Consider the following 17,476-nt stretch of genomic DNA (forward strand, 5'->3'; position numbering starts at 1 on the left):
CCGTTTGCGATCGCAAAATCCTTTGATGCATGTGCCTGTACGTCACTGGAGAAGCATTCCAACTTTAATTTTGCACATTTTTCACTTTTGAATATCAGGCATTCTACCTTGTAGGCAACAAGGTGGGCTTCGGGGTGAGTTATTGCTTTATAAAAACAGGGTTTCTTGCCTGTCAAAAGGGTTATTCTGACTGGGTTGAAAGCAGATTTTTAGGCTGCTGAAGTCAAGCTACACATGGTAGGCCTGGAGTCAGGTTTTGAAGGCCCACTCTGACAATAGGTATCGCAGTCCACAGGTGGTGTTAAATTTCCAGGCCATGGGTGCATTTTCTATACAATATTCTAGGGACGTATCTGCAAGATAAATGTGTCAATCAGGCGTAAGCCAATTTAGCATGATTCAAAACAAACAAATAGATTCCTTCATACCCAGTATTTTTAGACAAAAGAATGGTTCTGGAAGTTGATCACAGTGCAGTTTCCCTCAATACCTTTCTTTGAATTCCCCACCCAACTCACCCTTCTCACCATAATAACCTCTTTGATGTCCCTCACATTACAATGTTTGTTCTTATTTAACCAATAAACCATTTTATTGTGGAGCTGATCCTACGTTTCTTGTTGCTCGGGACTTAGGGGGGACTCCTGCCAGAATTAAAACATACAGGCAGGCTGCTGGTGGTATGTTAAAAATATCCTTATTCAAGGTGCTGTCATGCTCTTCAGGTCCACCTGTAGGTGAGGGAAACCCATTCAGTCGTGTGTCACCAGTCATTGTTTGAGCTCTGGAGTTTGTATCTGGTCCCTGGGGTATGCCCCCTTGACCCAACATTACTAATGGGTAGAGAGTTGCAGATGCAGCTTGGAAGGTTTGCGGCACACTTAGCATTGACCTGCATGTTACTAAAGCTGTGTTGACTACAACTACTTTGAGTATGTACCAAGGGGCTACTTCCAGCAGAACTGGCACATTGTTTATTGACCGAGCAAGCAAACAAAATTTCAATGCAATTTAGACGATCCATTATTGCCTGCAATTTCTCCATCAAGATGGAATTAAATCTTTCCACCATATCATTGCATCCTGTAGGAACTTCTGATGAGTAGTCATAAGTTTGAGGTAGCTAGAACTGAGTTTGAGTCAGGGTTGTAGGTTGAAGCCATGGCCAGAGCTGTCTTTGATACCCTTGGTGGGATAGTTGCTGGTTAGGTTATCAGGTAGGTTTTTTATGACTGGAGGACTGATTATGTCCTGTGATTTGTTTCCTCCTTATAGCCCGACCACCTTAGAACTGAGTGGTGGATTGGTTAACAATACAATTGCGTGGCCTCTGGCTCTGGGTTTCTGTCAGCAATAGGGGTTATTACAACGTGGCCACTAATGGGGGGGCACACTTGCAGTGCACCAGCTACTGTTCCACATGGATCTAAGGGTTCTAAGGTGCTAAGATTTAAAGGTGGAAAAGTCTCTGATGGTATTTTAAAGCAGCACCATTGCACAAAGAAAGTCTACGTTTAGCAAGAGCGATTTCAGTGGATATTATCCCAACTGCCCTCTCAAGCATGCTGTTGATTGTCACTGTTGGGTAGACGCGGTGGCAGTACCTGCAGTTTTTCGTTTGCACATGATTACAAAGAACAGTGGGAGCTCTCACCTATTGGCACGCACCAATGCAGAGACCACCTGTGATATGCTTAACCCCTTGCCTGCGGGGCTAATTCCCCCGCTGTGCTGGAGGGCGGGGGGCGTGCACAGCGCCCCCGTGCTCATGGCGAGCTCAGTTTGTCATGAGCTATGGTGGCTGAGCTCGTCACGGCCAAACCCGTTTCATAGAACGTTCTGCACAGCGTTCTGGCCGTTATGACGAGCTCAGCTCATCATGAGCACACGACCACCGTGGCTCATGACGAGCTGAGCTCATCATGAGCCTGGGAGGGGTTAAAGGAGAGTCAGCAGCCCAAGCCCTTCCTGTAGGCAGGGTGGATGACGTGGGACCGAGTTTCACACCAGTAGGGCCTCTGTGAGCAAAACTGCAGGCAGAAGTGGAATCTGGGTGCAAGCCTAGAATGGCTGTGTGAACATCCTGCCCTGCAGGAGTCCGGGGATGCTTATGAAGTGTCAGCGGCCAAGGCCCCTCCTCTGGACAGGGTAGATGCAGACGGGCCCGTGTAAGTATCCTGTTAGTTCTTACTTCAAATGCAAGCCCTCAGTCTTGGCTCCTATGCTTGGAGCTGTGTGGTAACCAGGTGTAAATCTGTGTTTCCAATTGAGTTGGAGGGAAAGGATGTTTAGTAAGGGACTCCTGGTTGGCACTCATGAAGCCCTGGCCTTCTCTTCTTTATAATGATAGGAACAGATACAGATCACGGTCCCCTCCTAGAAAGGAAGGGTTTGGCCTTACAAGGAAAATGAAACATCACTGGAGATTGAAAGTGCAGTGTATAAATGTACAAGCAAAGACATCCGACTCTCCATACATCACACTCACAAAAACTATCCTCCTCACAAACAAATAGACTGAACCATAGGGCTGCGTATTGTATATCATGGAAATCTCTGAATAAGGAACAGTTATCCTCTGGCGAATAAATAGTAGTTATTCATTGGCTGGTTAAACTTCCCAGGTGCCTGTATTCACACATGCCAACCAAAGATCCTATACCCAAAGAGTCTCAGATGGGCATCAACAGTGGTGCCCCGTGCAGGTAAGCACGGTGGGGAAGGCCGGGAGGGGGAAGTTGACAGACGACGGATTAGGTTTATTTATTTATTTAATTTGACCTATTCCGTCTGTTGAAAACGGATAAAAAATATACAGACTGCAGAAAACAATAGCCACTCCAGAATCCCTCCTTGCAGATCCCCATCACAACATTAAAGCGTTCAATACAATACTTTATACATTAGAAACCAATGTCTTAAAGATAAAAATACATATCACCAATAGCTCACTGTAATGCCAAAGGTAGAATTGCAAGTCAGGTGCAGACTTGACATATCTGGAATCAAAGCCTCCATACAAAGCAGAAACAAAGTAAAAAACAGAATATGGAAATTGAGAAAGAGGAACAAGGCCAATTTTGAGAGAATGTGTATCACACACACAGGCCATAGTGAGGCTAAAGACAGATTAGCAACACCGAACAAGGTAGAGCATCTGATCGGAGATAAATAACCAATCCATGAAACTGCAGTAAACAATGTCTTACTAGAGCACATAAGCCTCCACTTTCTAGACAATAACAAAAAAGTAAACATGGAAAACATGGAAGCAGTAGATAGTCACTATCATTAACCTTATGCCTGTCCAACCTTGAGAAAATCCCCATACCATAAATCTCAACATGTAAACAGTCCTTCCTAATCCAGAACCCTAAGGTTCAATTGGAGTAGTAAGGAATACTGATCAACAGAAACACTAATAAACAGAAAAAGTGGAGAGGATAAATGGGTAACAAAATCAGAAAATGTTAACTTAAAGATTGGAAACAACTGAGATAGTCCTCCACCCAGTGTTAAAAATTCTTCTTTTACCATTAGAATGCGCTACCATAAATACACAAAGGAATTAAGTAAAAAACACCACAACACAAAGTGCTCTTAATAGGCACCTAGGACAAGGGTAAAACAAGTAGCTGGGACTAAAAATCACTCAGAATGGATGGGGAGGCCTGTCAAAAGGTTCATTCCAAGAAACAAGGAACTCAGCGGCCCAACAACTACTCAGGAAATTATTTAACAACATCCCAATTCCTGCAATCCAAATCATAATCTCTACTATGTCACATTCCTAAGAATACACAGACACAACAATGAAAGAGACAGATGACTAAATACCAGTCTTAAAACTTAACTTACACATCCAAGCCTTTGTCATGAAACAGAGAAGAGAGAAAAAGAAGACAACCCATGAAGAGAAGTGAGATCAGAGGGACTAAAATCCCAATAAAATACCATGCAGAATGTGAATGGGAAAAGAAACAAACACTATACACAGTCCCACATGGAACTGGTAAACAATTAAAACTGGCTTGATCAATACCAACACATCAGGAATATATTCAGTAATGTAATCAGGTAGAGCGTGTGTCAGATCAAATGCCTTACTGACAGATGTTTTAGTGACAATTAAGTTACAATCCACAAAAATAGAGAAACAGGAAGAGTAAGGTATGGAATTCCCCAAGAACCTAATATGGAACTCTTCCATTTCCTCCTCAACTCCTTGCTATTACAGGAGGTAAGGAACCTGATAGGCAAAATCAAACCATCAGTGGATCCCTGCCCTTGTTCATGATTCAAGTAGTCATTGCAAACACTCACTTCTGAGATAATGCACAACATCAATGAATATCTCACCAAGGTGAAAGTGTGGAAATGCCTGATGCAACTGTAGTAAATCCACATCTGTGAAAAACAATGGTTGACCTTGAAGACTAAGCTGATTGCATATATTGTCAGAATCCTCTCAAAGGTAGCAACATCCTTAAAAGGGAAATCATAAGATAAGTACAGAAACTTTTCAAATAGAACATGCTGCTCAATAACCACCAACTAGGATTCAGACACAAAGTTATGGAAACTGTGTGATCCAACAGCCTAGCAGATCTTGGCATCACAATAGCTGAAGACCAGCAGGCAGCACTGAGTCACCTCAACAGATGAACAGAATGAACAAGAACAGAGCACTGCATTTACTTAAATGACTAATTGGGCGGACTAGAATCATAACAAATCCTTACACTATGCGCAGACATTACAGTCAAGGTCAACAGTCAATTAGTCAGAATTGGGTCTGTTGAGTCTATAAGTAGAAAAGTCTCATGGTATATGTCCACTTGCTCACTGGTTTTACACCACTGTCTACATTTCTAGATGCAGGTGAAAAATACTCAGGTCTCTTTGTCACTGGCAAAAAAGATGGTAGGGGTAAAACTAACAACAATGAATGTTCAAATCACATCTGTCAAAGACGAGGGGAGTTTTGTATGTTGCAATTGCAGTGGAACTGAAGTAATACCACCAGGAATACAGTATCCCAATTGCATGGCCTCTATCATTGGCACCAGCCCTAACCTCTGTATAAAATGTGAGGAACCTAGGGATAATTTTCACTTTAAAATTATCTTTTGCCTACATGAGGCTTGCTATTATGACTGTAACAACACCCAAATACTGCTATTCCACGAAGTTTTTCAACTATTTCAAAAGATCAATGATTGTAGCTCCCATACCACTGATTATGGTGGAGTTGAGTACTGAAACATGGTCCGCATGTCCCTTCCCAAACTTCTCACTGTCAAGGAGTAGCATATACAACATCAGTTAGCATACTTGGAAGTTACCACCCCAAAAGAAACTGCCTGCAAGACATTCCTCAGGCACTTGGTGGAAGACAAGATAACATGTACATTGTGCATGCAGAAGTGGATGCTATCCCCCACATGCATCAACCTATTTAGGAAGTGCAAACGGTGCGAAACGGTAAATTCGGCCGTTTGCACTTCCTAAATACGTTTTTGGGATGCATGAAACATTTTTTCAAAATTCGTTTTTTTTTGCATTTCCTAAAAATGCGAATGCATTTAAGGAATCGCATTTGTGCGATTCCTTAAATGCAATGCATCAATTTTAAAAAAAAAAGCGCTTTTTGAAATAGGAAGTGCAAATTAACACGAGGTTGACCCTCGTGCTAATTTGCGAAATTGTTTCAAAAAGCACAAAAATGCATTTTGAAAAGTGTCATGTTACAGACACACATGTCCTTAGGACATGTGTGTGTGAAACATGCACTTTAAAATACATTTCTGCACCCTTGCAATGCATCAACAAATTGCGATTTCCTGAAAAAAGAAATGCAAAACGGCATTGATTCCTATGGGCCTCTAGGCCCATAGGAATCAATGTAATGCCATTCCTTAATTGCGAATTGCAATTAAGGAATCGCAAATTCCGAAATTTAAGAAATCCTAAAAAATGTTAGGATTTCTTGATGCATAGGATTTTGCAATTCCTAAATAGCGATTCCTTAATTTTCGCTATTTAGGAAATGCAAAATCCTAGATTGATGCATGTGCCCGAAAATATATTGTGATAAAGAATCCTACAGCAGCCAATGCACTGAACAGTTGATAAAGTTCAAAATACCAAAAAACACAGGGCAGACCTATAGTAAAAGAACACAAACCTCTACAACACTCTTTGTCCAAGCATGAGGGAGTAGCAAATTGCCTACACTTCAAAATGCTGCCAAAACATGAACTATTTATACCAAGTCCCTAGCACAAAAACAAGTAACATGGGATGGATAAATTCCTTACAGTGTGATCAAGAAAACCTGTGCCTACCTACTATTGAAGTTATCATCCTCGCCACCCTACTAATGTATTTCTATCTAGACGATAGGTACAACTGCCACCATAGATTTTTGGATCACTTTTTTAATTCAAAAAGCACTAGAGGATTTAGGGCCTCACTTCATAGACGTCAGCTTTACCTGACTGTATACTTGACTCTGAAAAGTGCTTAAAAATCTGAAGGATTGGCTCTATATAAAGCATTGAAAGAAATAACTAGTATCTCTATCCTCTTTCTAATGCAAGAAACACTACTTAAAACCATGAACATCACAAAATTCAGTGGTCTGAGTTACTTCTTGTTGTTTAGCACAGCACCCGCAGGCAATTAGCAAAATAAATGAGAAAGAATCAGGTACAGATTTCTTTCAAATTGAGAAACTTGAGCAGCCGTGGCCCATGCAGGTAAGGGTAGTAGGGCGATGGGGCCCGGTGGGGGGTCAAAATACAATGACGAGGGAAAATTAAATAAATTATCAATTTTCCCTCGTCATCGTCTGTTGAATTCCCGCCCCCCCCCCTTCTCAAACCAGGCCCTACTGCCCTGCCGCTCTTACCTGCACGGGCCGTGACTGACCTCGAGTCAATGATGCTCCAACTTTAACCCCTTCGACGCTCATGACGAGCTGGGCTCGTCATGAGGTAGCCTCCTCGCACGCTCATGACGAGCCCAGCTCGTCATGTAAAGTGCGCTTTTGAAAAAGTCAGCGCAGCAGCAGAATATCGACCGCCAGCATGCGGTTAAGAGGGTTACAGTTTCCAAGCTAAGAACTGGTGCACACCATGCAGTCACATGTTAAGGATTTGTGGAGCTCCAGGCACGATATACTTTGAGGCCCCCTTTTGGAACAACTTAAAAATGATTATCCCTTTTCGGCTCATTCAAACCCTAGTAGCACCAAACAATATTGAATTATATATTAAACCTTTAAAAACGGGAACACACAAACACAGCTGAAAGCTCACATTGTCTGGTGTCCGCCAGCCAAACACCATCAAAAGAAAGCGTTTACAAGCACTAATAAGGGCATTTATTTTGGAGTTTCGATCTAGTTTTTTTTATCAATTTGGAACAACTGGGACAAGCTAAGATACAGAAGATAGACAGAGACATAAAGAGAACGCTACAGTCAGAGGCTTGAAGTAGAGGGAAAAGGGGGTAGAGATAGAGATGATGCAGAAAGAGTTGTGTGGTATGGAGAGAACTAAAGTAAATAGTGAATGCTGAGGAATCCAGCAGGAAAGATAAAGAGACGCATAAAGAAGATATAGGTAGAGAAAGGGTAGTTAGTGAAATAGGTTACGATTTAGAGTGAGGAAAAGAGAGACAGAGGTAGACTGAGATGTCGATGAGTGCAGTATTCTAAGGGGTGAGGAAGAGAGAGATAATGTAAAACAAGAGGCGAATTAAACAAAGGTAAATGCAACAAGATGAAACTGTAGACAGAAAGACAGGTGGAAAAACAGCAATGTAAGGTGGAAAGAGCAAAAGGAGAAATGTATAGCAAAATGGGTAAGACAAAGAGAGTAGTGGGGGAAGAGAGAAAGGGAGAGAGAGGGGTGAAGGGTAGAAAAAGAAACCTGTAGAGTGAAAAGAGGAAGCCAAAAGACATACGTGTGAAAGAGAAAGAGTTGGGGTTTATACAGAGGTAGATTTGAGAGGAAGAGAGAGCTACAAAGAAAGAGGTTGACAGAGATAATAATGGTAGAGGGGTGAGTTCAAATGGAGAAGGAGATCCTGAGAGAGAGATTTGCTTGAGCGCCAGAGGGAGGGCGAGAGGATTTGGGGCTTGAGAAAAGTGGTAGAGATAGAGAAACAAGTAACCTGAAAAAAACAAGATATTTAGGGCCAGATGTAGGTAATCCCAGATTACCGATTCTTAAATACCGAATCATACCGATTCGGTATTTAAGAACTGGCAATCGGGATGTAGATGTTTTTACCGATTCAATTACCGAATCAGTAAGATTCGGTAATTACCGAATCGGTATTTACCAATTCAGTAATTGCCATTTACCGAATCGGTAAATACCGGTTCGGTAAAATTACCGAATTTACAAGGGGGACAGGGTGTCACTTTGACACCCTGTTGCACCCCTGATTCTGGCTTGTGTGCAATGTGACACACATACATGCCCTTGTGCCACATGGCACCGGTGTACATGCACAGATGTGCATGTACACAGAAATTCATTATTTACCACCAAATATTATTTGGTGGTAAATAACGAATTCCTAAGGGCCTGTGGCACTGTTTTTAGTGCCACCTACACCTGGATTTACAGAATCGGTAAATTTACTGATTCGGTATTTTACCAAATCGGTAAATATACCGAATCTGTAAATTTACCGATTCTGTAAAATTTCAGCCCCCTACTTCTCAAACTCCAAATACCGGTCGGTAATGGCCGAAATCGGCCGTTACCGACCGGTATTTGGCGACCTACATCTGGCCCTTAGAGAGGTGAATGAAATGTAACAGAGGCAGAACAAGAGAAAGGGGTAGGAGAGTTGAAGTAGTGAACTAATGTTGAGGTGAATGTAGAGTTTTGCTCATGGAAGAAAGAGCGGGCGAGTAGAGGGAGGTGAGGTGCTCAGAAAGATATGATGTAGAGTGAGAAATGAGTTAAAGAGGTGAGGAGAAGTTATGCACAGAAAGGGGTGAGAGAGAGGTAGACAGAGCTAAGGTAGCATAAAAATGGAGAGCGGTGAGGTAAAGAAATTAGGTTGTGTGAGAAGTGAAGCATACGAAAAGGAGATACAAGGAGGTTAAAAATGAGGAATGACGTACAGATAAAGAGAGAGAGGTGAGATAGAGAGTGTTGAGTAAGAGAGAAGGGGCCAAGAGTGATAGTTATAGATGTTGGCACAGTGAGTGATACAGAGAGGGCAACATCATGAGAGAGAGGTGGAAAAAGATGAAGCAGAGTGAGGTAAGTTGGGTATATTAAGAGAGGTGAGGTAAGCAAAGGACCGATAGCGCAAGCTTTGAGAGAGGAAGAAGCTAGCTACATAGAGAAGTGGAGGGTTAAGATAGAAGAGGTAAGGTGAAGTACAGAGAAAGGACAGAGAAAGATTATTTTTCAATGTAATTGCCACCACCTGTCTGAGAAGTTTGAAGCTGGGCAGACCGGTCATGCACACTAATGATTTATTACTTCTTATTTTTAGTGAAACCCAGGACAAAGGGGAGAAAGCAGCATAGAGTCATATATGGCTTGCTGTCGGTCACTTCTTATTCAATGGCGCAGAAACAGGCCCGCTAGGGCAATGCACAACTTTTGCTCCATGGTGTAGAGTTGTATGCATGCTGTCTAGCATAGGATTTGTACTGGAAGCGTACCCTCCCAATCCAAAATTCTATGACTAGATACATTCCTAAACGTTCAACACATTGTATAATGCTGTAGATTGCAGCACACATGCAATGTGTAGAATGTTTAGATAAATGAAAACATTTCTCCATGGTAGCGCCTGCTTCAAGAGGTATTATTTTTTGACACAAAGCCTTGTTTGGCTACCTTAGTAGATCAGGCTTCAAGTCAAAAACAAAAGGTGCTTGCACTAATCCGCCCATCGCTCACCCAAATAATGCCCCACTGACTCAAAGAAGTACAAAGCCGTGCACAGTGCTATCTGCACTGAGAAATTGACACCTTTACATCGAAAAATTACCTTTTGCGCAGTAAAGTAAATACCTTAGCAAGAATTTGTGCTGCTTGGAGTCACTTTTCATGACTTTGTCCAGCACAAACCCTTAGTAAATGTGGCCCAAAGTTTATGTTAAGCATGCTCGGCTTCCATATTAGAAAAAGAAGCTTGTTTGTATGAGCAACCTTCCATGTCAAAAATGTAGACTGTCCAACACGATATGAACCAACACTGTCCATCACTACCGGCACAAACCACTATTCACATGGGCACGCCACTCATAACTGGTATTTCTAAACAACAGATTTATGGGGCTTCCCAACCTAAAAGTGTTATGAGTGGTAAAATTTGTATTTTACTTACGTGGGATATTGGTGGGCTGGCATCTCCCCGAAGAAGGATTACACTGGTACAGCAGTCCTGTTTCATTGACACCGCTTTTCTGAAATGGGGCGCTAACGATGACCCTGAGAACGAGAACAGGGAAGTGATGTCATTTCACAAGCAATGAAGTCACATTTTCTACCTTGCTAAGGGGCTATTTCACAAGGTGTAGGTGAAAGAGCTTACCTTTTTGTGCGAGTACGGGAGCTGTTACACTCAAGTGAGATTTTACCTAGCTTTGACTATCTATGCAACGCAGTCAAGGAGAAGGTCACATTGGTAGAACAAAACACAGGAGGCAAACCCCGAGGGCTTGCTACATTTTGCAGATGTATGTTCATAATTTCACATTACCACTGTTCAGTTCAGTTCAGTAATCTTTATTTCGAAGAATAAAAAATCCTCATAAAAATACATTACATAATAAAATTTAATTATATAACATTTCTGAACTTTTGATAGGTTAAAACTGTGGAAAAAAGAGGGTACAATTCATAAGAAGAGTCTGATTATTTACAAAGATAAATTAATTTCTTGTATTCCTCAGTCTTACGGCTACTTTTAAAAAGCTTAAAATGGCACATAAAGTATGGGTATCACTAGCTTTCTGTAGGAAAAACAGTGCGGCTCTTGCATGGCGAAATTTCTGTTTCCTAAGAATGTCAACCAAAAACAGACGCCTAGGATTTCTATAAAATGAACATAAAAGTACAAAATGAAGGGTGTCCTGCGGAGACCTATTGTCGCAGCTGCAGGCACCCTTCTGCTCAATTGTTACAGTAAAACCAGCGGGATAGGCTAAAATATTAGGTAACAAATTGAGCCTAAAACGGCACATTAAAAATCGGTCATTTTGGCTGTACATCAGAAACAGATATGGCAAGGCCATGGGCTGCAATTGATTTCTTTACAAGGCCGAGACCACTTCTAGCAGATTCAAATTTTTCTAGGAGCAGTTTTTTCCCCCTTAGTTTACAACTGTTTGAAATCAAAGACGGGTCACTGAAAAGTTGACACTGGTCTATATTCGCTAGAGAGCCTTCCACATATTTTAGCCAAGGAATTTGTAGCCCCTTATCTCTTTGCAAGCAGTCTAAGACAATTTCCCTGCTCAAAGATGCCTCTGTATCTCTTCATAAAATGCGATGAAAAACAAAATTCTTCAGGATTTCACATTTTTCAATAATTCTCAACCACGGGAGGTTCCCACAGAAAAAAAAATGTAAGGGATTCTGTTGCGTTAAAAAGGTCACGCAAAATACCGGCAGTGCATATTTTGTGCTATAGGTGTAATTTCGAAATATTTTCATAACTGTTCACGCAATTTTACGAATAGTAGTTTCAAACAGAGGGTTGCCCCATCCTCGCAAATAAACACGCCACTGGCCTGCGCTTTACAAAACTTCCGATTCCTCACATTATCCTAAACTATATGACCCCATCCCGCCTCCTGCTGTTTGCTTGAATTTTGGAGAGCAGCAGGGAATTATGATGCAAGGGTTTCTGGGGGAATTTGGGCCTGATGTGTTATATGCATTACTTTTTTAGATACGGATGCCCTTTGGGAGAGACTATTTCCACAGGCCATTCTTTAGTGGTCTGTGGGTAGTGCAACAATGCTGAGCCAAAACTGTAAGGTACTTGCTGAAGCAGCTGTGAATGTTCTGGGAACAGAGAGTTTGACACCAGACTGTAGCAGCCACATTCACTTGCCTCATGTTCACACATGAGCAAACTCCCTGGGTGGGGCACAAGGAAATCAAAATCACTCCATCAAAGCAGTCCTACGCAAGAGCCCCACACAGCAGGGGCTAGCAACTACAGCGACTAGAGTAGTGTAATAGGAACTTTCATTGTTTGCTCATGGCAGCCCATCCATCTCTGAAAGCAGCACCCTAGTGTGAGAACGCACCAGGAGCACGTGAAAATAGCATAATGGCCATTATTGCCCTAAACAGGGGGTTAAACAGCTCTATAGGAAATTCCCAACAGGTTGCTCTTTTCTTTACAGTTGTGGGAAATGAAGCATAGAACATCGAATTCATACACCTACGGATATTTGAGGAGGATGCTTCCTCGTACAGGTGGTTTTGAACCTGAAAGCAGTAGAGTGAGTTTGGCATTATGAGCTAGCAAAGAATGAAGAGGCATCCTTCTAGAGGGGTCCTCCTCGTCTCCAGAAGCATATTCTCCCTCAGTCAGTAGCTTCTGAGGAAGCATGCTAATCATTGCAGGTGAAGAGATGTGGTTGCCTGGTCTGTCCTGCTCAGTTGCAGGAGAATACAGAGTCTTCCTTTTTGGAATATCACCAGTCCTCGAGAGCGATATCCCTACTAACACCGACCAGAAATTTGAGGATTAGATGTAACATTCTAACAGCAGAAATGTGTATAGGAAGAGTAGCAGGAGGTGATCCCTCCTTTAGGAAGGCATCTGGGCTTTGGTAACGTTAAATAGCCTCGCCCCTTTGATGGGAGTCAGATTTTATCAATATGAAGCCACTGTGTGCCTTGTTTACCATTTGTTGAGTGTGAAGAGAAGGTCATATGAAAATGATAAGCACAGGACCGGACTGCAATTTGACGTTTCCTTAGCAGGATGTACCCTATTCAAGGTTCAGATTTCTGCTGTTTTCTTGTTTTTTCCATGTATCCACCAACAGTAGCAGTAATAATGACTGTAGCACAGGTTCATTGGTTGTTGAGGACAATTGCCAATTTGAGGGGTGAATTCAGCTACTTCATGCCGTCAGGCCTGGATCTATTATTGACCAATTGTTTCAGAATGTGTTTATTTGTGTGTCTGTCTGTCTGTGAGTGTGTGTGTGTGAATGTGTGGTTGTGTGTGTGTGTGTGTGTGTGTGTGTGACTGTGTGTCAGCATCATGTCTACTCTGTAGAGTTTTCACGTTCCTCAGAAATGAGCCATCTTGTGACTCTGAGTGCAAGGGAGCAACAAATGGTTGCCAAGTCCTACCAAACAGGTCTATTGCAGGTCTACAAGGAATGCATCTTCATCCAACACACTACAAGTCCACAACTTGATCCACCACATATAGAGTTTTGACCTTATTCTACCCCCCACAACATAATAAATAAAATATGGCTGATTCTCATCACTTCATACATTGGCCAGGCACTGGCAGGGCAAGTGTGGAAAAAAGTATGCCATTGCGATCAAGCAGTGTCTTACTAACAAACCCACATCCATCTTCCCCACCTCAACCCTGTAGTATACCAAGCAAAGTAGGGCAGAAGCAATAATAAAATAGCAATATTGTCCAGCTCCCAGATCAAGACACCTTCAGAAGATACAAGTAATTGACTGGTGAGCACAATACTGCATAAAGTGTGTGCATTGCTGACAAATAAAGATAGGCTAGACATTGAGAAACCAGAGACTTTCTGTCCATTGGAAGCTACACACAGTAGGGATAGACATTGTGAATCAACGATTGAGTGCGCAAGTATACCTACCAAACAAAATGTACCGTCCATGGCGGCAATATAATATATCTTCTCCAAGCAAATTGTTTCTCTACTTATGCATTCGGGTTTTGAAGAACGAAATCCATCCTAAAACATTCTTTTCAGGAAGTTCCCAAGGATTCACAACCCAGGTCTGCATAGAGCCTATCTGAGTGTTTTTAAAAGAGGCCTAAAAAATCATCTAATGCAAAAACAAAAAAACGGCTTTTAAATGTTGCATGTTAGGCGGACAAGAGCATACACCAGAAATGATATACTCTCTGACGCCCACATAACATTAGTGGTCACAATGATGCTATCACTTTATATAATGATTTCCATATATTGGCTTACATGGTCTTAAAGGTATGTCAAAGACTCAATTCCTTTTCAGTCCTAATTGTCTAAGGTATACCATATGGGTTTGTTCCTGATGCACCCCATCTTGCTTGCTACTTTGATTATTTACATCAAGCGCTCTGCTACCCTGGCAGGGATCTGGAACAAGTTATATATACGAATATTTAAGTATATATATATTCACTGAAAAAACCATAGGTTATAGACCATATATAGTTAGGAATTAGCATTTACAAAACCTTATTTTACTCACACAAAACCATTGAAATTCCATATATAGTTAGTTGCACTAACTATATATCGCGCACCCGCAATCCACTGCTGATGATGTCACATATTACATCATTCATGACATGGTCAGTGACATCACTGATGACATCACTGATGACATCTCAAATGACATCACTGATGACATCACTGATGACATCTCAAATGACATCACTGATGACATCATGACACACCAATACCAGTTACTACATACGCACTCACTGATTCCTATGTCTACACACACATTCACTCATTCACCCATACAATCACTCATACATACAGTCACTCATTATTACAACACTATCATATGCACTCATACACCTATGCAGACACTCACACACTGCCACTCATCCATGGAGTTACTCACACACCTAGTCAGTCCTGTAAAGAATCAATCACACTTCCATTTCCTCATCTATACAGTTAAACACAGAACATCATACTTCAGTGACATCACTGATGACATCACTGATGACACCTCAAATGACATCACTGATGACATCTCAAATGACATCACTGATGACATCATGACACACCAATACCAGTTACTACATACGCACTCACTGATTCCTACGTCTACACACACATTCACTCATTCACCCATACAATCACTCATACATACAGTCACTCATTATTACAACACTATCATATGCACTCATACACCTAGTCAGTCCTGTGAAGAATCAATCACACTTCGATTTCCTCATCTATACAGTTAAACACAGAACACCATACTTTTTCACACATATACTAACACATACTTACTCTCTTATACAATCACTGATACAAGTACACATTGATATGCACAGAGTCACACACCTCCCAGCCAGCCACACACACACTCAGTCTTCCATACATCCACTCATTCTTCAATATGTAAAACATATTTAAACTTTACAAAAACACACAGACACTAGATGATGTCATTTGAGATGTCATCAGTGATGTCACTGACCATGTCATGAATGATGTAATATGTGACATCATCAGCAGTGGATTGCGGGTGCGCGATATATAGTTAGTGCAACTAACTATATATGGAATTTCAATGGTTTTGTGTGAGTAAAATAAGGTTTTGTAAATGCTAATTCCTAACTATATATGGTCTATAACCTATGGTTTTTTCAGTGAATTTTCAAGGTTTTGTAAATGCTAATTCCTAACTATATATGGTCTATAACCTATGGTTTTTTCAGTGAATATATATATATATAAATACTTCTTTTTTTTGTTTTGTTGCTCCTGTTGAGCCCTTTACAATGAATCGTTTTCATTGCCCCCTCCAAGAAAACCCCCAAAAAATATAAAACTGTTCCGAAAAATTCAAAAACAGTAAAAAAATGTTCAGAAAAAAAAAAAAAAAAGTTCTTTTCAGAACTACCTCCCCGTTATTAAAAAATTGGTACAATATTTGGAATTGTGCCAACCTCTATTTCTCTTAGTTCGCTTCCTAGTTCGCTCGCTGGTACGCGAACCGGAAGCGAACCAAAAACAGTAAGTATAAGGGAAGGAAACAGACACTTATGTTAAAAGAAACACAGCTATAAGGGAGTAAACTAGAGATACCATTACCCGTAATCCACTGCTGATGATGTCACATATTACATCATTCATGACATGCTCAGTGACATCATCAGCAGAGGATTGCGGGTTTTTTGGCAACATGCCTTATCCACGGTTTAATAACGCTGCCTTTTGCTTTATATAAGTTTTCAAATTGTATGAAATATATACCAATAGGTCGTTATGAACCTTTAGGTAGTGCTTTTCTTCATGAGGTCTGGTCGCTTCCATACACATACAGATGTTTCAAAGATGATCAAGAAGTTTATCTGAATGGAGAGGAATGCACTGAGACGCCAGATCATTCACTAATGTGTAGGCACATACAGTTACACGGTTCATGCAACAAACACCGACCAAATATGGCTTGCGTGTTGCAAGGCACGCCAGTTCCTGCTATCATCCCCACGTTCAAGTTGTTGGAAAATGGTAGTTATTTGATGCTCAATAATGAAGATTGTTCTGAGTTAATTAAAAGTATTCCTTTTATCGTAACAGTAAGTGAACGGGTTATTTGCTGCAGAAATGTTCTATTTCCTCCCACACATGAACATAGGGAGTTTTCAATCTGGCCACAAATACCAACCTTGGGACACGTTTCAACGGCATGGCAAGAATAAGAGCTCTTTTGTCTCAGAGAGAGGTGGCCTTGAGTTCGGCCCGTGAAACTTTCGTACTTCACATAGCGAACACCCATACAGAGGTGCACACCCTTTTCAATTAAGATTTGCCTTTCAATTTCAGCAACATGTTTCCGACTATCTTTAACGCATCCTCCACAAAGTCCCTGGCACACTTTTTTAAAGTTGTTACCAGTGGTCTCGTGACTTCATTTGAGAAAATCTTTGGAGTCATCCCTGCTTCCTTTCATTGTATTTTCTGCACTCTGGTTCGTAGATTGGCATTTTTACTTGCATTACCAGCGGACGCTCTTGTGCTTTTTTACATTTTTAAATATGGATGTCCCTCCTATGCAACCTCCGACCCTGCAGCTGCTGACACTGTTCCGCAATCGCATGCTAGAATATTATGGCACAATGCCGTTGGCGATATTAAGCACGGCATATGGATTATCTTTTCGGTTCTCCTACTTCACCTGTGTCCAGCCTGTATTTCACTGCCTGACCTGTGATTTCGATTGGGCCATTGATTTGTGTCTCTGCGGACCGGTTTCTCCTGACGTCGACTTTAATCAGCTGATGACTCCTATCATTACTCACGAGTTGGTTTGTCCTGGCGAAAGGATTATGGCTGTGGCATTGATGCATGGACTACTTGGTCCCTGGAATTTACTGGCGGCAGCACAGTCTTTCTTGGAACAGAGCTTTCTTGAAAACCCACCGAGCTGTCCTCTGATGGTGATAGAGGATCCGGTGCTGGGAGAGCACGTATGTTCTTTTCCGCTTTTAAATTGGATGGCTGAACTGT

The 17,476-nt window shown here is 41.4% G+C and overlaps 1 protein-coding gene across 1 annotated transcript in view; it reads right to left on the minus strand.

Moving 5' to 3' along the window:
* LOC144768737 (integrin alpha-M-like) overlaps positions 1–17,476 on the minus strand; it is a 364,452-nt gene that overhangs the window by 294,449 nt on the left and 52,527 nt on the right. The window contains exon 3 of the mRNA XM_078652620.1: positions 10,372–10,475. Coding sequence (XP_078508746.1) covers positions 10,372–10,475 — 104 coding nt within the window. The remainder of the gene's footprint in view (positions 1–10,371; positions 10,476–17,476) is intronic.

Source organism: Lissotriton helveticus, chromosome 7 (genome assembly GCF_964261635.1).
Source record: "Lissotriton helveticus chromosome 7, aLisHel1.1, whole genome shotgun sequence".
Taxonomy (NCBI): Eukaryota; Metazoa; Chordata; class Amphibia; order Caudata; family Salamandridae; genus Lissotriton; species Lissotriton helveticus.